Raw genomic sequence first — 21178 nt, 5'->3', positions numbered from 1 at the left:
ACAGTAGTTTCACAATGTGGAGTGGCCTGCCTTCAGTCACCCTGGTGTGCTCTTCCATAAAGAATAATCATAAGAGTCCCAAATGCCTGTTTTGTTCAGCAAATTCCCTGCAGCCAAATCTATGGTGGGGAGGGGGGGGTAGTTATAATTATAGTTACCTTTTTTTCTAGCTGCAACACTTGGTTGTGGCCAGTTATGCTACACTGTAAAACAGCAATATTATTCAAAGGAGTAGCCCAGTTGTTGTTGTTTGTCTTTCGGCTTTTTCCCGGTAAGGGGTCGCCACAACAGAACTCCGATCCACTAATGATTGGCAGTAGATTTTTACGAAACGCCAAGGTGCCAGCTCGACACCCGACCTTCAAGGAAGGCACACCCAAATAAATGGGAAAGCTCATAGGCAGGTTTCAGGCCAGGGGCCCCTTGAAGACCATTTTAAGACTAGCTGATTTCCCTTTCAAAGGTGAGAATCAAACCTTGCACTTTATGTCTGTGATGTAATCACTTTAACCATTATGCCAAGTGTGGGAACCTTTGAAATTTAGCCAGCTTCTTTCTGCCTGCAACAATCAGGATTTAAAGTCACAGTGCATTATATATGACTCATATAAATCAGTTGTCCATGAACCAAGTCACCATAAAAAATAAATATTTGCAATAAAATACAAAATACTTACACATGCACATTGGTAAAGGTGTCCACTTTTCATTTCTGCATGTCACTACTGCTGATCCTTTCAATTCATAATTAGGTTTGCAGTTGTACTGTATGCTGTCTAAGTGGTAATAGTCAACAGAATAATCTATTATCTCAGAATTTGGTAGTTCACGTGGAGGAGGTGGACATTTTTTCTCTGTATTAAAGAAAATGGACTTATTATAGCATTTATATAAATTATCATTTTAGGCAACTTGTGCAGCTAAGTTAGTTGTATACACTGATTTTTTAAAGAATAAAATGCATTTAAACATTTAGAAACAAATCATTTTTTCAAAACTACTGCATCTAGTACCTATAGACTATGAGAGTATTGTAAAAAAATAACACCACATGCTTCATAAATCAATAAGAACTATGAAGATTAACATCAAACATTATGATACATATTGGTTTCAAAGTTCACTGACCATCTCTCTGGTGACTACAGAACTTGTCTGTCTGTTGACTACTGAACTAGTCTGTCTGTATGGACTCTGGAGTGAAGTTTCACAAGGCAGAATTCTGTATAACAATATTACTTCTGAGCCATGAGATGTCAACAACCAGCATGGATGACATCTACCCGCTGTGAAATTAATACTGTGAAGACTGAATTTCTGACATTCAGATGGCTACTGTGGTGAAAAAGTCCAGTGCCAGTTCTCAATTTTACATATGACTAGCAAGAGGCAAAGCTGTTAATGATGTTTGCATAACCCTGGTTGATGCATGCTTGAAACCAGGAATGAGACAGATAGTAGACAGAAATTTTGGATAGAATAACAAGAGCAAAGTAAAGGTAATAAATCTGGAATTGAGTTATCATTATTTACTGAACATTATAGAGAAACCAATTTTCACATTGTTGCTAATTTATTAAGAGACAAATGTGTATTGTTCAATTACAAATAGCCGATGAGTAAATGTTGGAAAAGGCAATGATTTGTAATCATGCTGACTAATTACCTGCTAGTTAGGAAAAACATATATTTATTTCAGGAGAGAACATAACAGTTTGGCATATGAGTTTCTAAATGATACTTAGAATCTGTGGTAGAGTTATAAATATATTCACAGAATTTCCAAACTTATCTTTTTATATTTAAGAAACAGAATTAGTTTTATTGTAGCAATTATTTTAGATGCCACTTCAAGAATATAAAACTGTTAGGAATTCTCTTGATTGTCTCTATTAAATGGAAAAGCTACACATCCACTTGCATAGATAATTGCTTAGCAGGAAGTGCCTCATTATTTAGTTTGATATTTGGGTTGTCTAGAAGTGATTTTCAAAAGAGGAACACAATCAAACATTCCATTTCTTTTAATAAAGAGTAAAAGTAAAGGAAGAGTAATATTAAACTGGAAGGCAACAGAATAACATGTTCTGAGTTTTATTGAGGAAGGGGATAGTTTCGAGTGAACATTTTAACTCCTCAATTTGAGATCTTATTGTGTGTACCTATAAGGAGATGCCAGAATGGTTAGTTTTACAGTGTCCTGAAACAGTTAAAAATAATATTTCTAACTGAAATGTGAAATAATTGAAGATTTGGTAACTTTATACCACCTTTAATTTTAAGGTCAAAGGACCTGTTAGTATTATTTCTTATAGTTTCAATATCACAGATGAAAATAACTAAAGGTTTATTGATTGTTTTAAACTTGATATAACCAAAAACAGGAAAACAAATGGGAAGAAAATTCATTTTAATTATTGCAGATCTCACTAATAAATTAAATCTGAATTAAGGCCACATCATCAGATATTTTTTTATTTTAATCTTCAGCTGCCTTAAACTAATAAGAATGAGTGATACAGTATATGCTTTTGATTAGACCATCTAAGCATTTGAGTTCTTTGAGTGATATATTGAATTTAGGGATGAATTCTTTGTAATCTGATAAGTCTGATGAGGTATGCAATGAGATAAAATGTTTATCAAGAAATAATATAAAGAGATAAAGACGCAAGGGATGTTATTGTCTACTAGCTTATGCACAATTAAAGCATGCATGTTATTATCCTTTTTTTTCAAACACTTTATTGAATTATCACTTATGACACAGGCAAATTTACATTCATATAAAAGTAATCAAACTATGTAACATAACAAACATTATACTTCACATATATTGTTATATATTGGGTCCCTATCACGTTATCGAAAACGCATTTTATTGAATACGTTTTCACCGACCTGTAAATAGCAAACAGGCAAAATAGCGAAGCAGCTTTTCAGCGAATTCTTTCCCTGGGAAAGAAGTCGCTTGGCTACTTTGTTAGTTTGCCATGTTTTGCATTGTAGTGTGGTCTCGGAGTGTGGTCTCAGAGATTCCCGTATGGCTCCCGAACGTAAATGTACAATAGTTACTGACCTTAGGGTTAGGGTACGGGTTAAGATTAGTGCATATCTAGTAATATATTTAGTGTACACTTTAGGGTTACAAGTAAGGTTTAGTTAAGTGTATATATGTTTACTTTTTTGGGGGATAGAAGTAGGGTTAAGTTAGGTGGATATATGTTTTAAACTGTTTACTTTTTTATTTTGGGTTAGAAGTAGGGTTAAGGTAGGTGTGTATGTGTTTTAACTGTTTACTTTTTTTTTTTGTTGGAACAGTGATTTCTTTCCCTCGGAAAGAAATCGGTGTTCTGAGCTGTCAGTATTTTTAGATTTCAGTGAAATGGGGTCGATCAATCATTGTTCGTTGTTTTCAGCGTTCGATGACGTAATATAGACCCTATATATCATATAACCTTTGTCTCTCATCCATGACTCTCATCTGAAATGTTAAAATAATTTTACCAGCCTCTTTTATGAAGTATTTAGCTGTGATTGTAGTATAAGGTTTGACATATACATTCATTAAAGAGATGAAACCATGCACCTTGTGTCTGTAAAGCAAACGCCTTAAGCATTATGCCAACCCCAACTACTTTAACTGAAAGATAGTCCATGCTGGACTTGTGGACAAACATTGTTCTACATTGCATCATATATTTGAAAATCTACTGTTTTAATGTCATTAAAAAGCTTCTGTTGAATACAAATCAACTGTTGTTTATATTTTCTATATAAGGTTACATAATCTCCATGTGGTCCAGAGGCCTTAGTTGGTTTTAAGGAGTAAAATTGTTGGAGACTTTATGGAAGTAAAAATCATTCTGCAGTATATCAACTATGTTATTTGGAATTCTAGTGGGAATACAATTAGCAAGGAAGCTGCTAACATTGAATAATCTGATGTGTGAAGGTTTGTTGATTCCTATGTTTTGGAAGTATTATAAAACATTGCATATTTCCTGTGTTTTATTGTGGAGGCAACCTTTTAGATAAAAATGATTTTATTGGAGTTATGATTAAGTTTTGGTATACTTGCAAGCAACTTAGAAAGAACATTAACCCATTCAGCAAATGTTGATCCTAAAAAATGATTGATTTATAGCTTGAAAAGTTTTTAATTTAACTTGAATTTAAATTAAAGCAAAAGTAAATCAAAATATTTGGAAGAATCATTTTTTCTCTAAATACCTGTTTCATTTAGTAATCAATTGTACCATTTCAATCGTCTTCATTTTACATTTCTTTAGGTAAACTATTTTGCTGATAAGAATCATTTTTACTTTAGCTTTAAATGCTGTTCATCTTAAATAAAACAATACATTGTTATCCATGGTAGTCTAAAATGGAAATTACATAATCATAATATTTAACTGTGAAAATCATTTTTAGCAACCTGGACAAAATTACTGCTTAGTTAATGTTCTGACTGATATAATGCACCCTCAGCCTATGAATGATAATATCTGTTGTAATCTTCCTTTTAGTGACATAGTCCTCATCTTCAAAGAGTTAATGGTCCCATCTACAAAATATAACTTTGCAGCCACTGGGGTGACCATTGTCTTCTCAGGCAGACAACCAAGATTAAACATTTACTGAGACATTCTTTTTCAAAGAAGTTAAAGCTTTTTTTAAGTTTCTTAACTTTATTTTAAAAGTCAAAAGCTATTGTACACAAGGGAGAAATTTTCTTTTAGTGTAGATGCAGTTAAGTTAAAAAGTGTGTGAGTGGCTACATACAGTTCTTTGTTAGTTGATGCAGAATTGCCATGTGTACTCAGTGGCCATAATTCCAGACTATTAAAACTTTCATAATATTATATTATATTATATTATATTATATTATATTATATTATATTATATTATATTATATTATATTATATTATATTATATTATATTATACTATTACACATTTCTATGTGAACCTTGATAAGGCACTATTATTGAACATATACTGAAGCTATTTGCTTTTTGTCAGACCTCTCATTCAGGGAATATAATCATGCTCTCAATGGTTTTACAGTTTTAGTTTTATGAAATTCATAAGTGGTGGTTGCCTTCTTGTTTTTAACGTACTTGTTTGAGAATGTAATTTTTAATTCTTAAATGTAACAGTGTTCACTTAACTGAGAAAGAAAGCAGCAAGTTATGGGTTTCAGATTCAGGTGCTACTATGTTTACTCCTGTTATAAAAACAGCATGCTTAAAATCTCCGGGAAAACAGCAGCTTCAGTATGACCACTCAGTATAGCTTTATTGACAGATAACTCCAAAGACCCACTAGAGGATAATTGCCACAAAATGAGCACTTTTATTGAGGTCATAGCGTTCAATATCTGTAACTTAAAGCAGTCACTATATATATATATTTATGCTAGAGCTGCTGCTATAGCATCTTGTCTATGACTAATAGTTAAAAGCACTATAATGTATGTTACTCTAGTTTGCAGCTACATTTTAAGGGCTAGTGCTAGGGTCTATATTATATCATCGAACGCTTGATTGACCTAATTTAAGCGAAAGCTTACAATCTCGAACTGTCAGATTACCGATGTTTTTCCCAGGGAAAAAATCGCTGATCCAAAACACATACACAAAACACAAGCACACCAAACAAACAGAAATCCACACACATATACCTAAAATCTGATACCTAACCCTACACTAAACTATGCACACACCACTAACTACCCACTTGCCTTAACCCAAACCCTAACCCTAAGATCCGTCACTATCGCACACTCACCTCACTCGCTCCCTAACACTAACTCACTTAAATCCGCCCTAACCCTCATGTCCACTCAATCGCACACACACCTAACCCGAGACCTAACCCTAACTCACCTAAATCACCCTAACACTCACATCCACACAATTGCACACTTACCTGAATCCGACCGGTAACTTTCCACCATAACACTGAAAATACCGAAGCAACAGAAATGGACAACTGAATTCTTTCCCTAGGAAAAAATTTGAGTTTCTGCTGCTTCGATATTTTGCAGTTTCGCAAAAATAAGTTTGATCAATCAGCGTTCGCTTTTTTACGCGTTCAAGGGTATAATATAGACCCTAGTGCTAGTAACTGCAAATGTTGTCTACTGACATAAATGTATGTATGACACTGATATTTGGAGATGAAAATACTTGACAAACATAATTTACAGGATGAGCAGTATAGGGAATAACTTGTTACACTGCCAACGTATTACTGATCCTACTCCCGTCATGTGCTAGTTATTATTATAGTCCACATCCAGGCTCTAGCAAGCTGTCTGCTACAGATCCTATTACCTCCTTAAACATCTATGATACATCTTCTTTAGAAATAGCCAGGGATTAGTTTATGAACATGCTATTTGTAATGATACTAGAAACAACTGTTTACTATTTCTTTGATTAAAGTGAAAGTACAGCTGTAGCAGTCATAGTGGATAAGTGGATAGTGACTCATCTTTCTTTACTGCCTGCAAAATGTAAATGCGATATAGTGATTTTACCTTTATCTTAACATGTGTTAACTCTTGTTTATTTAGATAAGCTGATCTTTTTATTATAACTTCAGCCTCATTTCATCTCCCTCTAGTAGTCATCTCTTCTCTCTCCAAAAAGAAATCGTGTCATCTGCACACTAACTTACAGAATTAAGGCTTGAAGTCCTTAAGTAACTTCTCTCTCCACTAACAAACAGTAAGATTGAACAAAACACTTAATCAGAAATGGCACCTAGTGGGTTTATCTAGTTAACTAATAAGAAGAATAAAACAACTGCATATATTATTTGTTTATACATGTATTTTTGCCTAAGATCTAGTTCTGATAGATTCTTTTATATAAAGGTTGTGCTCTGTTTTACACAGAAGAATGGTTTATTTAAGATTTAAGTCATATATTTGTAAAGGCTTGGGGTTATAATATTTTGCTAAACCCCATTATTGAAATGATTAATTTATGCATACTGAAAAATTCTGTAAGTGCTGCATTTTCTACACCTCTAATACAAATTTATAGTTAAAAAATCTGTCAGAATTCTTTATCCCTTAATAAATTATCCTCTGGTCTCCTTTGCACATCTGTTCTAGTCAGTAGGATAACTCCAGGTAAAAGGTGTAATAACAAGTACCATAAATTTGTGTAAGGAAGTTCTTTATCAAGGTGATTGACATAAAATCTAAATATATCAAACTGCTTTAAGTATTTACATGTATTGTAGGTGATTCACAAATGTGTAATGCTTATGCAAAGTTCTAATTACAGTGGGCTGGTGTTTATGTATTTCTGCCTAGTTTCATGAATGTGTCTAAGGTGACTAGTTATGCATGTCAAATATACATTATTACACCTAAGTAAAATTTATATATATCTGAAAGGCACTTCTGCATAAATTCCATGAATTCAGGTAAAAATAAATACTGGCTCATAGTAATTATCATTTTGTATAACAGCTACACATTCGTTAATCACCTGTTTTCCCCAACATGGAGCAGTTTCTCAGAGGACTGACAGATGTTAGTTGTAATATTGCATTCTAAAGGACTATCTGGATGTTTAACTGTAATAATGTGTATCTTTATCATGCCTGCTCGGCAATAAATAAACAACAACTGATATATTTTTCTGAGAGGTTTTGTCCTGTCTATAGCTATTTATATTGTGTGAGAACACAAAGGACAAAGACCAGATTCTCTCTTTTGTTTCATTGTTGACAGAAAAAAATAAAATGTCAGATGAATGGACTGGTTCAAAATAGAAGCTGACAACACTTTGGCCATAAATGAAAGGTTTGTCCTTAATACTTTTACATTGTAGCAAGTATACTTTGCAACAGCACCGAGTCCCGATATTCAGTCTTCATGTGCAAAAATAAAACCAAGATAAAAATAATAAAAAAAAATTAAAATGTTTGACAGCTCATGTATAGTGATGGGTAAAATATTTACCAAACAGAACTTTTTGTACCATCCAGAAGTTGCCTTGCATCTATTCCTAGAAGTGGAGCTATAATGCTATAAGAATCATGCAGTCTATTTCATAAATGAAGACTGATAGATGGTCCACTCAGAGCTTATATGACTCCACTATAATATGTAAGGAAAAGACCAATGTGATTCAAAAAAAACTGAACCTACTGTTATTGAAGCAATCTGTGACTTTGCACCAGAAAGGCAGCAGGTGTGCAATGCATAGGACAGATATATTGAGTATCAAATCTATCTACTGAAACTGCACTGCAATGCTTTTAGACAGGCATCATATTAGAAAAGAATACATTGTATTCTCCTAAAATTAGACCTAGAGCTCCCATTACAGTACATCGTTAGCAACGTCAACAGCAGCACCCACCGCCATTAAAAATAAATTCTCATACAAATACAGATGCACATACCGTGCACAAAGATAAAGCATAATGCAGCCATCTGTATACTGCCACTACTTGTACTTGTTGTACTGCAGTTATTAAACAGCATCGACATGGATACTTGATGTGTAGTGACATCAGTATGGTCCTATATATGAATTTAAAATGCAAAGATATTATACTGCATGAAGTAGGTGCTGCCTATGGTCCAGTGCTGGCTAGGAGCCCAACCACAGAACATTTACTTTAAAAAAAAAAAAAAAACACAATTCGGAAACTAAATTTCCTGCTAGGCTAAATAAAAAATGATTTGCTGCCCAGCTGCTGCATATTCCTGCTGGACTCTTTAAGAAAACGTTCAACATGTAGTGACATTGGCTCTGCACCCAGTGAGGGACACAGAGCCAATGAGTGATTTTCAGCAACTGACACAGTGTTGCAAGTAGGGCAGCAAGATGAGGTGCCCTGTTTGAAGCTATAGGATAATGTAAGCATTCATTTTACAGCATTGATGACATACATGATGAGATGAAGCAAGTACTTCTTTTAAAGCAAGTACACTACAAACGTGTGTGTGTGTGTGTGTGTGTGTGTGTGTGTGTGTGTGTGTGTGTGTGTGTGTGTGTGTGTGTGAAGTGTGTGTTTTAGTTACGCAACTTCTCAGAGTTAAACCTTAAGTACTGGAGGCAAGAGTCTTAATCCTCCACAGTAACTGCCAGACCTCCATTAATTACCTTTTTGTTCTTTTTTTGGTAAATCAATGAGGATTACACTCACACAGTATTTTTTTGTGCTTCACATAGTACATGTTGAAGCAAAACCTCTTGTTTTCTTAACTTTACGTGATTTACAGTAGTCTGCTCATATCTTGTCTCCAGTTTTACAGAACAGTTCTGATTTTGCCTCATGTTTATGCCCATTTCTTGAGCAAGTCACTTAACCTGACAGTGCTTTGGAGCACCTGGAAATTTGGGCTGGGCTCATCAATGGTCCTCTGAACTGCAGGCCTAGTAACCACCTATAAACTACAGTACTTGTGGTGTAAAGGAAGGAAATTAATTGTAGTAAACAGGAGCATCATCATATGAGTCATGGTCTCTGGATGTGATCCTTGGTTTCCTTTGTTCTGAATGTTTACAGTGTGTTTATTATTTAGCTGTGCCTGCACTAGACAGCAGGAAGTATACACATTTAATATTTGGTTATTTAATGTTAATATTTTAACTATGAATACATTTTGATTTAGCCTGTTGTTGCAGGCACATGTGTGAAATGCATTCTCCATAGTACAACAGTTTGTCTAGCACTTAGTGCAGATGAGTAGCCTATGAGCTGTTAAAGAGCTGCTTCCTATAGTACATGGTTTGATTCTGTCAGCTTTCATTTGTGTTCTGTGAGACTTTGCCAAGTTACTCCACCAGACAGTAGTCCTTGGCTGCTTCTGAAAAAGGGCACTTGTATGTAATGGGTTGTCATAGATTGTTAGCAAATACGTTAACACATTTCTATTTTCACTATTTGTTATTTGAATGTGAATCCAAGCACAACTCTTGTAGTTTAATGGGTTGCCAGATACATTTTCATTAAATGAGAGTTTCGAGGAAATTTACTGTTTGGCATGATGTCTGTTTTCAATGACAGGGTGTTTTTGTTTTATTTAGCTGTCAATGTTTTTTCTGTAAAATATAAAATATGTTTAAAATTAAACAGAAATGTGTATGATAACTGTAAAGTAAAGAGAATAGTATGTACACTGACAAGTTTGAACAGTATTTATGTTAACTGGGAAGGTACAGCCAAGTAAAGAGATATTTATATAGCTGGTGGGGCCCCTGATTCATTATAAGGCATAAGACTCCATTTATCCACTAACCAGCTCTTTTCACTCTGCAGGTGTATGCTACAACAGTATAGCATTATTCAAACAGGTCAGGGCTGTACAGAGTGATGACAGAGAGGAAGGCTATTCTTTGTTCAAATAATTGTATTAATTTTTTCAGACAAAATAATAATAATCTTTTACATTTCAAACAAGAATAAATTGAAATAAACTATTTATAATATATACAGATGGCCTCGAACCAATTATGGAAAAAAAAAGAAAAACACTCTTAAGTACACAAACAAAGAAAGTTACACATTTTTAAAAAAGGTATTTTGCTTACTTTCTGCTTATGAAGGTAAAATTGTGTCCATTTTGAGTGTCTCAATGAGGGAGAGAACTTTCTCCCAATGATTATTAATCCATTTCCTAGGAAAGATTCTCATTTCCTTGACTCTGGTTTCCAACAGTGCTACATCTTTCAATAGAATTAGAAAATCATCAAAGGTTGGAGAGGAGGAAGATTTCCATTTCCTTGTGATGCATTTCTTAGTAACTGCCAATGTAGTCCAAAGAAGATAAAGGTATTTGTTGTTCATAACAACTGTTTCATTTATATTCAGAAGAATTATTGACTTTGACAAAATAAAGGAATCTGAAAATATGGCTTGTAAAAATTTACCGATGTCTTCCCAAAATTTCTTAATGTGGGTACATTCATACATAATATGGGATCAATCAGCATTACATTTTGAAGAACATCTCCAACAATTTATATCATTAGAATTATTGAATCTAGCAATTTTGTTAGGTGTATAGAAAGCTGTATGCAGAAACTTCCACAAAAAAATTTCCAATATTGTATATTGGAGGTTAATTTAATAGAATATAATAAACTAGATTTGATCTCATTTGATAGCAACAATTGATGTTCTTTGGTGATAAAATTCCAAAACTTCTGATTAGGATTGGATTTGTAATTAATAATAATTTTATATAATTTTGAAGTTAAATTTGTCCAGTTAAAGTCCCTATATATTACTTCATGTAAGAAAAATAAAAGTTTAGGTATGGATTTACAAGAAGAATTATGTATTGTTATACATAAATCTTGTCCATAGGGTAATAGACTGTTAAGAGCTAACCAGTCTGAGTTTGACAAATCAAATGTGTTAATCAACTGACTTACATCAATGACTATCAAATTTCCCATATAGTTGTATCAGCACATAAAACTTTTTGTTTCCCATGTATTAAGAGTATTTATAGGTAGATTATTGAAAAAGTTTTTTGTAATTTTAAAGGGAATTAATGAATGAAACCATATTTTGATATCAATATTATTGTCTACAAAACTCTGGAAAGTATTGTAAATATAATTTATATAGTTTAGATTGGTGGGTTTAGTAGAATTATATTGCAAATTAATACAGATAATATGCCAGAGTTTATTAGTTTGTTCATTTAATTGTAAGTTTTTTTGTTAATTTGCTTTCTTTTATGAATATAGCAGTATGTAAAGCTTTCCATGCAGAAGAGAATTTTGGATCTAACCAATTTATTACCGTTTTGAAAATGGATGCTTTAATATAAGATTCTAAATCAGAAAAGTTAATTCCTCCCATTTCCCAAGGCCTAATATGATTTAAGAAAGCAATTCTATTCTTTTTTGGGTGCCAAAGAAATTTTATAAGGATTTTATTTAATTCTTTTAAGAGCTTTTTACTGGGAATTATAGGAATAGCTAGAGTGATGTAATTTACTTTTGGGAGTAAAACCATCTTTATTAACTGCAACCTATCTTCAAATGTTAAGTACAATTTATTCATTTCCCAACTAGTAATTTTAGAGTATTCATAATATTATTATAGTTAGTAGATAAAGTTAGTTCTAAATTTTCACACAAAACAATCACCAGATAATTTAGAGAGAAAACTTGTTTCCCGATTATTTGGTTTATGTTAGTATTAGGGTTGTTTTTTTTTGTTTAACAATATATGATTTGACTTAGAACTATTAACTCTTAAACCTGAGATATGATAGAATTTTTCAGCTAATATTTTTAATTCGCATAATAGATCATATGAGTTCATTAAAGTGAGAAGTATATCATCAGCGAAGAGCATTATTTTGGAATTAAATTGGTCCAAAATATTAATGCCTTTAATTTTGGGGTTAAAATGAATTGCTGAGGAAAAAAGTTCTCTGGCTAATGCAAATAACATTGGTGACATAGGACATCCCTGTTTAGTGCCCTTAGTAATTTCAGTAGCATCTGATGTAAATGGGCCTAATTTTACATAGGCCAGATTGTCTTTATAAATATTCTTTATTAAAGTAATGAATTGTATAGGGAAATCATAAATTTGTAGAATTTTAAAAAGATAATTCCAATTTAGTGAATCAAAAGCTTTTTCAATACCCAAAGTGATTATTAGGGCCTCAAGTTTGTCTCTAAGGAAGGCTATTCTTGATGACAGAGAAGATGTGGGAGATCAAAAATGAGATGTAGGTATCCTGCAAACATGAAAGCCCCCCCAAACAACAGTATATCATAAACAGTAATATTTCAGATTTTTGTATGTCCTATGGGTTGTTGAAAAAAAGTTGCTTCAGCATTTATATTGTCTTTAATTGTTTTTTTTTTTGTTCATTGCACTAAGGAAATAATTAATTCATTAAGAGGCTTTAATTGCGTGATACAGTCTAAACATGGTGCACTTGAGGAATATATTTTGCAGTACCTTCTTTACAGCCTCCAGCAACTGCACAGGGGTTGACATTTGTCATGTCATATTTTGTCATGTCATATAGTCTGCATTAGTTTGAGTTATGACTGGACCCCTTTGATCTTCAGCATCCATTTTGTAGTTATTGTTGCATATTACTCATATACAGCCTTCTCTGCATAACTGGATTGCAAAGAATTTCTGCTTTTAGTTAAAGATTGTTACTCTGGCAGTTGTTGCAGTGGAGTGAAGCAATGACTTATTAATGAGCTGCTCCCTGTGCAGGGTTTGAATCTTTCTACCTTTGTTTACCTGCTATATGACATTGAGCAACTCATTTAACCAGATAATGCTTTGGAATAATTGTGAATTTAGGCTTGCTTCTTAAAAGTCTCTAGAACTGCTTGAGTAGTAGTTGATCAAGTTCAGGAAATGTTATGGCACACTATTTTTTAAACTACTTCAGTAGCGGCACGCACTGCATAGGTAGACGAAGCACTGAAATGCAAAATAGCTTGCCAGCAGCAACCTCTGCATTAGTCATAGTTTTCCTTAAGGTGGAATTATTCAGATGACTTTTACATCAGCAGAGATTGTGCATATTGACCCAGCATATGTAATCAGGTGGTTAATATTTCTTATACTCTCATAAATGCTCCTCTATTTAAACTGTGCAGCACCTGGCTGAATCATATATTATGATACTAGCTATTGTTATATAATTTCATGTAGTTCATTCAAAGCTGCCGATAAATTACATGTAATTTGTTTCTTCATAACTATGAGTCGCCGCAGTGGTGCAGCGGTAGCGTTGTTGCCTCACAGCAAGAGGTTCTCTCATTTGATTCTCGGCTGGAGCTCCTTCTCTGTGGAGTCTGCATGTCCTCCCTGCGGTCGAGTGGCTGGCATTCGAAAGACATGCGTGAATGGGCATGCCTTCATTGAAGGGTTGGGCATCGAGCTGGCACTTCAGCACTGTAAAAATCTACTGCCAATCACTAGCGGACTGGAGTTCTGCTGTGGTGACCCCTAACCAGGAAAAGCCGAAAGAAGAAGATAACAATGAGTGTATGCAGTTAAAGTGGCTATAACTGCTGGGAGGACTGTCTGTGGAAGAAAGTACCGTATGTGCTTATCATCTGGTCATTTTTTAACTGTCTTTAATATGGCTTTGTAGGACTTCAGCTAAAATGAGATCCTTACAAGCAGGCATTATTGTGTTTTATAAACTATTAGACAGATGTTAGCAAGCAAAGCAGGTCAATGGCTTTATTCTGAGCACAGTTAAAGCATGTATGACTTCTCTTTTGACTTAGCTCATAAACTGCTTAAATACAACAATAGGGGCTTATGAAAGAAAGATCCATGACTTTTAAAAAATAAAAAATATATATTTATATAAGTAAAAAGAGCAAACAGTAACCTCATAAAAACAGGTTCTATAATGCTATAAAATGGCAGTTTTTTCATATAACTGATGGACATGATGAAGCTTATGCTAAATCATTTCAAAAGTGTTACTTATATTTTGTGCTGTCTTCCTGCCTCATAATATAATGTGAAGTTTAGTAAATATAAGTGTAGGTTGCAGTAAATATACAACATTTTTACTTAAATAAATGCCTGATGTATTGTAAGCTTAAAAGGACGATTCATGAGAGGCTGAGTTGGTAAGTCCCCATAGGCTATTTGGAATGTTCAAATAAGGGAATCAACACCAAGCCCTGGAATTGGTCAAATTGTTTTCCTACCTACTCCTTTTTACCACTCTGTGCCCTTAGCCTCTCCCTCTCTCAGAATGCCTTCAAATAACAGAACTTTAACTAGTGTCACATCAGAACAAGAATGCTTCTTCATTGGCTCACTTAACTGGCTTGAATAAACTTCTTTAAAAACTTCTCCAGGGCATCTTATTCCTACTGCTGAGAGGATATTAGAAGCATTCTCCTAGATTTAAGAGCTGAGGTGATATCTTCTAAGCTGATAGTATTACTGAGGCCAGCTGTGTGCTGCTCTGATCTATATGGCACAGTTTGCTTCCCTATCATGCACAGTAACAGTGTTTTTGGCCCAACACCCCTAAACACCCTGTCTGCCACTGTAATATAGGATGCAGCACTTCCCAACTGATTAAAACTATAACAGCAATATTAGACCACATGCATTTCCTTAAAGACTGTATAGTTTATGCTGCACTTATCAAATCTAATCTAGCTACAGATGACTGTCTTTGAGGAAATTGTGATGTCTATTCATCATGGGTTTTGCTACCTGGAAATGACTACTATAACATTCTCAGATAATTTTGCTTGCTCAGGATGTAGGATCTGAACCCATTGGCCAAACATAAGTTCTGGGATTGCCACTGAGTACATAGATTGTGGGAGATAATAGCATCTTCCTTGTTGAGGAGTTTGTCTACAATCTGCAGACTGCTGGGTCTGTGAATGAGACACAATCTTCATTTTAGCATAACATAATCTATCTAGCAGGAGTGCACAAAATTGTCTAATTGTTGCACTTGGCACAAGACAACTCCGTCCACTTTATAATCCCAGCCTTCCAGGAGTCCCAACTTGATCTAAAAGCAGCAGCTGCTTTTGCTTCCACTACCCAGTCAAGTAGTTGGTTCTACTTGTTAAACTCACTCTCTACAGAAAGTGTTCACTCATATTTAGATTAATTTTGCCTCTTTGATCAGATGATTATTCTTTCACCTTCCTGCTCTATCCATCTATCCAGAGCAGTTCCGTCATATTCTCACCACACTGTGTCATATGCTGTGATAAGTTATTAGTAATACAGAAACAAAATACTGACTGTAATCATTCCAGAATATCTCCTTTTAATCACCAACATTGAAATGCATACTATTTGATTTTATACTAATTTCTTTAGTTTAAGGCAAGACTAATAGACTGTTTTACAACAATGGCAGTCCTTGTACACTTCATTCACAGTGTCAAAAATATCTCTTGTAACTCAGTAAATCACCTTTACATTGTAATTCCAGTCATCTCATGAGACACTACCCCCTTTAGTAGCCTATTTTATGCCTGATTTTTTTAATCCCACCTCCTCCAAGAATCTGTGGACTTTTATGTTGCTACTTTTTGGGTTATCCCATGTTTATATTAGCTAGTTGTGTTTATTAAAGCTAAATTATTTTCTCAACACCTTTTTAGGTCACTAAACATCAGATGCAATATCCAGGTCTGAATCTTTCTTTGGAGCTACAGTTTTAAGGGATATTCTACAAGGAGGAAGACTGCCCAACTCAATTATTTTGGGATTCTGTCCTGCTGTTTACATGATACAAAAGCTATGCATGTATAATAAGGGTCAACCTGGTACATAACTTACCCTTCTGCCTTTCCTGACCACTGAAGAATATTTTTAGCCTTAGCTCTCTGTAACCTGGCACTATATGTGGTTAATCACCAATCTGCGGAGGCTAAGAACATGCATTATGTGATAGAAGGAGGGATTATGAAGCCTGGGAAAATTTCCCTGCCAAGAAATCTTAATAGCTGTTGGCCTCAGTCCTGCTGTTACAAATGATGGATCTCCTCTACTAGATCTAAAATACTTAATTTACATTACACATCTTTCATGGGAGGAGAAGGCAATTAAACTATCTAGTCTGCCTTTAAGTGAATGTGACATCCACTCTTCACATCCCCCTATCCATTTCACCACCTGTGGTATTCCCTCTTGTATCCTTCTGCATATTCCAGCCTCCCACCCATTTTGATAGTCTTCTCCATAGATAACAACCCTCCTCATGAATAAGCACTTTTATCAAGAGACTAAGTAACCACTAAAATAAGCTGCTGTGATCTCTCTGCCAACAAGTCCATTTTAAGTTTCAATGGAAGTTTATGTCACCTGAGCAGGTGTCCATCCTGTTTAGAATGCTATCTTAACATAACCCTTACATATCTTGTGCACCTCTATCATATCTTTCTTTCTGTTAGGCCTCTAGACAGAATAACTCTAGCTCCTGGTTTCTGGTTATAGCTTTTTCAGTCCTTCACATGTACTCTTCATGTAGCTTTCTTCCAGACTCCTACCCCAAGCCTGATGTTTGTTTAATTTTATTACCTCCTGGATGACTCAGTTCTCACTGTTGGTCTGACTAAGCCGTATCAGAGCAGGAACATTGTGTTTTTGCCTCTGAAATGCACCCACTGAGGATACCCTACTTCCTGTTTGCTGCTGTCAATCACCACTCTTACTCTGCGGCCTAACCACTTATCTAACATACATATCATGATGCATTATCTGCTGCTATGTTTCTATATTAATCGACTATTATCCAGCTAATCAACCTGTTTGTTCTATTCTATATTCATAAATCTTGATAAACTACATAGGCATGATGCTGCTGAATGATTATTCTGCTTGTGAAAAGCTACATAAAATGTTCAACTTTTGTTGGTCAATAAACATGCAACAAAAGATCTGAAATATAAAAAGTAATATATAACCTGATGTGATTTTTATCAGTAAAGATGTGGTAAAGATGTGAAGTATGACAAGCTGTTACAGAACATGTTATTGCTTGTGCACACATTAACAAATCTTAGGTTGCTATTTTGGGTCAACAGCTATGTTACCACATTTCTGGTTAGAATATTTTGGCTATGTAAACAACTCTGTTTTGATTGAAGCTGATTAAATTTACATTTGTTTTGCTGGAGAAAAGTGAAGATTCTGGACAGTTAATAAAATGCAGAAAGGAGGATTTGTGTAAAAATGTAAAATCATACTAAATGCACAATTTCCAAAATTGACTCATTAGAGGTCAGCTTTCGGAGTATCTTCAATTTAAGTGACTTTTCTTTGAAAATCAGCTTAATGTTTAGAAGACTATTGGTAAGTCAGGAAGCAGTGAAAAAAAACATTATGCAGACGGCAGATGAGTAAAGAGACAAGCTACTGCTCAGAGCCAGTGAGCCGATATCTCTAAATATTCCATATTAAGGTTTAGAGCTGGATCATGGTCAAATGATGCAGTGTAATGGACTGCCCCCACCCAGTTATACCCATATCCTATTACTTGTCTAGCTGTTAGCAATTAACATAAAACACTATTCATATCTATCAGTGTGAATACTATTTTCCTCTTTATGTTTACAGTCATCACAGATTTGGATTTAATTTAATGCTTTTATTTCAAAATTTTCGGCAAAAACTTGACCGACACTTGCTAAACAAAAAACATTCACATTGAAAACAGACTTTGCACAAACAATAATAAAACTTTTTCATGGAGCTCACATTCATTAGAAGTTAATCTGGCAAATCATTAAACTACAAGAGTCATGCTAGGAGTCAATAGTCAAACAGCATACAATGAAGCAATAATTTAAAGCTATGTGAAGAGTGTAGGGATTCAAAGACAATGGGCAGGATTCACGAAGCCTCCGTGTAAGAGTTATAACTCATACACGGAGGCTGCAGTTAAACGGAGTGATGTCAGCATGCTCTGCATATTCATGAGAGCATGCTGAATCACACCTAAGGCTAACACGGTCCATGTAAGACAGTAGGGGGCGTGTCCGTAGGCTGAGCCTTGTAAGTGGACATGCCCCCAGAAGAGTAAAAGTGCCCAAAGTAAACACCCATGCCAGAGTCCATGGAAATGTGAATAAACACAACACAACACATGTCCCCACAGACTACGAACAAAAAATGCACAAATGAACATCACATAATTTTTTTTTAAATTGTAAAGATGTTTAACTGTGAGTGCGCTCGTTTGCGCGGGCGTGCCCATAGCGCATCTACAGTTAGCAGTCAGTGGAAAAGCATATAAGAACTAAATATGCAAAGTAAGCCAAGAAGCAATAGCGTAGCGGTAGAGATGTTGGCTGAAGAGCAGGCATTCATGGTTTGAGCCCCAACACCAATTTTTATTTGTAGCAAAATAAGCACGAAACAAGTCCCTGACAAATATGTACACATAAAATCACATTTTATGTAAAATGTAATGAAATAGCCCATTTATATTGAACAAATGTGAGGTAACAAAACAATAAAAAATGCCAGATGTGCCCATAGCTGAGCAACAGTTTAACAGGGTGAGTGCATCTGCCCGTAGGTGAGCAGTGGTTTAACTGGTGCAAAATGAGTGCCCGTAGGTGAGTAGTGGTTTAACATGCTAAATCGATGTGCCCCTAACTGAGCTGAGTGTAATATGCGTGCTGATAGCCAAATGAGGCTTAAACCAGCGTACCCGTTATGAGCTGCGACTGCATAAAACAAGCTAACCGATGGGCAACGTTGAGCAAGCCATATCAAAACTGCCTTTACACAGACACACCCCTCAGCTTGTCTAGACAGTCATAAAAAAAGTAGTGGCCAGGTTCGAACCCAGGATACTATACACCATAGTCAAGGTACTGAACCACTAAGCCATGACAGCAGTACCTATAAATGCAATAATAGCTAATATATAGGAATGAATACAAACTGGAGCATGACAATGCAGGTTTACTGAAATTGATACAATTCCAAAATGGCCAATCACAGATATGTGCGGGAAAAACAGTCTATATAAGCCTCATAGGCGGGAATACACAGAATAAATGATTGTAGAACTGAACTGCAGCCAGAATGACAGGAGTAGGAGAGGGTAGTTGCTTTCGAGCACAGAGGTGGGGCATTGAGGAGTCCAGGTACATGGTCTGGCTCCTAGTCCATAATCATGAGGCCCAACTCATGCAGGGCCAGGTCCTCTGGGGAGCATACAGGGCTGAGGCGTGGGACTGGTTGGCTCATGATCTCACCAGTGCCACAGGGATTCCAAGGACTGGTGAGCAGGTCTGTGACCACCATGCGGACCTGAAGAGACACAAGCAGGACCAATTGAACCTTTGGATCCAGGAGGCCCGGCAAATGCCCAACGCCCCACTACTGAATAAGTTACATTTAATTATGTATGTAAGAAATTAAACTAGCTGATATGGAGATGTGTATTCCAGTATTACTTCATTTATATTACAGCTGCAAATGTCCGTTCTGTGAACCGCAGAGCCTATGGCAATAGGCTGAAGCGGGTTGCCACCAGGCAGGTCAGTAATCCACTACCAGTAACTGTAAAGAAATATAAAAGTATGACAGTCAGCAAAAGAGTGCAGTGTAGTCACTAAGGAATAAAATGTGCAAGTAACAGTGTGAAAGTGTTTGCAAGTATTGCTTGATTACAAAAGTGTGTTGCAGCCTGTAAGCCAAACAGAAAAATTAAAATGTCTGACATAAATTGGAAATAAAATGTTCCACCTGTAAGAAAATAGTACACAACCTGCAGCAGGCTGAAAAGTATAGCTGCAGAAGATGATGAAATCACATGTGTGAAATATATCCTTGTTGAAATACTGAAACATGACAGAAGTGAGACTGCTGGAAAGGATTGTAATAACTACAGGTAAAACATGTCAGTAAAGCCTAGAAGTAAGTACCATCCTGAATAGTAAAATGAAAACAAGTGAGAGAGTGTGAGAAAGTGTCATGAATCCAGCAATACAGTAGTAATAACCCCTGAATAAAGTATACTGCAGTCAGTACAGAATGAAATGCATGTGAGAATCCAAACCAAACAGCGAAATCTGTTCAAAGTGTTGCTGCATCTGGAATGTGTATCCCAAAATCTGGATATGTTGCTTTCAGTCTGCAATATGCAGATCGTATGATTGTCTGATATACCAAACATCCACATTTGTCTACAGCTATATAAAGCAAATGTAGCAGGATGATGTAGCTGAACAAAGCTAGATATGAATGTGTATGAAGAACAATAAAATGTATATTGATGTTGCAGTAACAGTCCTATCACCAAGATGAAATAGTTATCATATAGGAAACTGTAGTTAGAACAGTAGTGTGTATATATGTGCAGCTATTAGAAATGTACAGCATATGTATTGGTATTTGAAGGTGTTAATATTATTTTTTTCACCCCACCCTATAACCACATATAACCCATTCCACATGAAAATGGTATGTGCAATCACAATTAACACCCCTGGACGTTTGTCCTGTTGGGTCATATATATTTGCATGTTCATTGATGCATCTTCCCTGTTCATACATCCAAACCTGATGGCCTGTTGCCATCAATCAACCCTGCATGTTGTTGGACTGTGTATTGCTGTTCAAATTATGCATGTGTTATGCTCGCTGTTCAATGGTGTGAATATCTGGGTGTTTGGTTAATGG

General features: G+C 35.3%; 1 protein-coding gene across 3 annotated transcripts in view; it reads right to left on the bottom strand.

Moving 5' to 3' along the window:
- The window catches only part of LOC122813734 (coagulation factor XIII B chain-like), a 483965-nt gene that overhangs the window by 307801 nt on the left and 154986 nt on the right, over nt 1-21178 (bottom strand). For 2 of the 3 annotated variants that reach the window (XM_044086206.1, XM_044086205.1), the window contains exon 4: nt 678-854. The exons of the other annotated variant lie outside the window; for it this stretch is intronic. In XM_044086206.1, the coding sequence (XP_043942141.1) occupies nt 678-854 (177 nt within the window). The remainder of the gene's footprint in view (nt 1-677; nt 855-21178) is intronic. 3 annotated transcript variants of the gene reach the window in all.

Source organism: Protopterus annectens, chromosome 10.part0, assembly GCF_019279795.1.
Source record: "Protopterus annectens isolate FY-2018-M chromosome 10.part0, PAN1.0, whole genome shotgun sequence".
NCBI classification, from domain to species: Eukaryota; Metazoa; Chordata; order Ceratodontiformes; family Protopteridae; genus Protopterus; species Protopterus annectens.
Note: the sequence above shows the minus strand (reverse complement) of the source record. Positions and strands in the feature narration are given on the sequence as shown.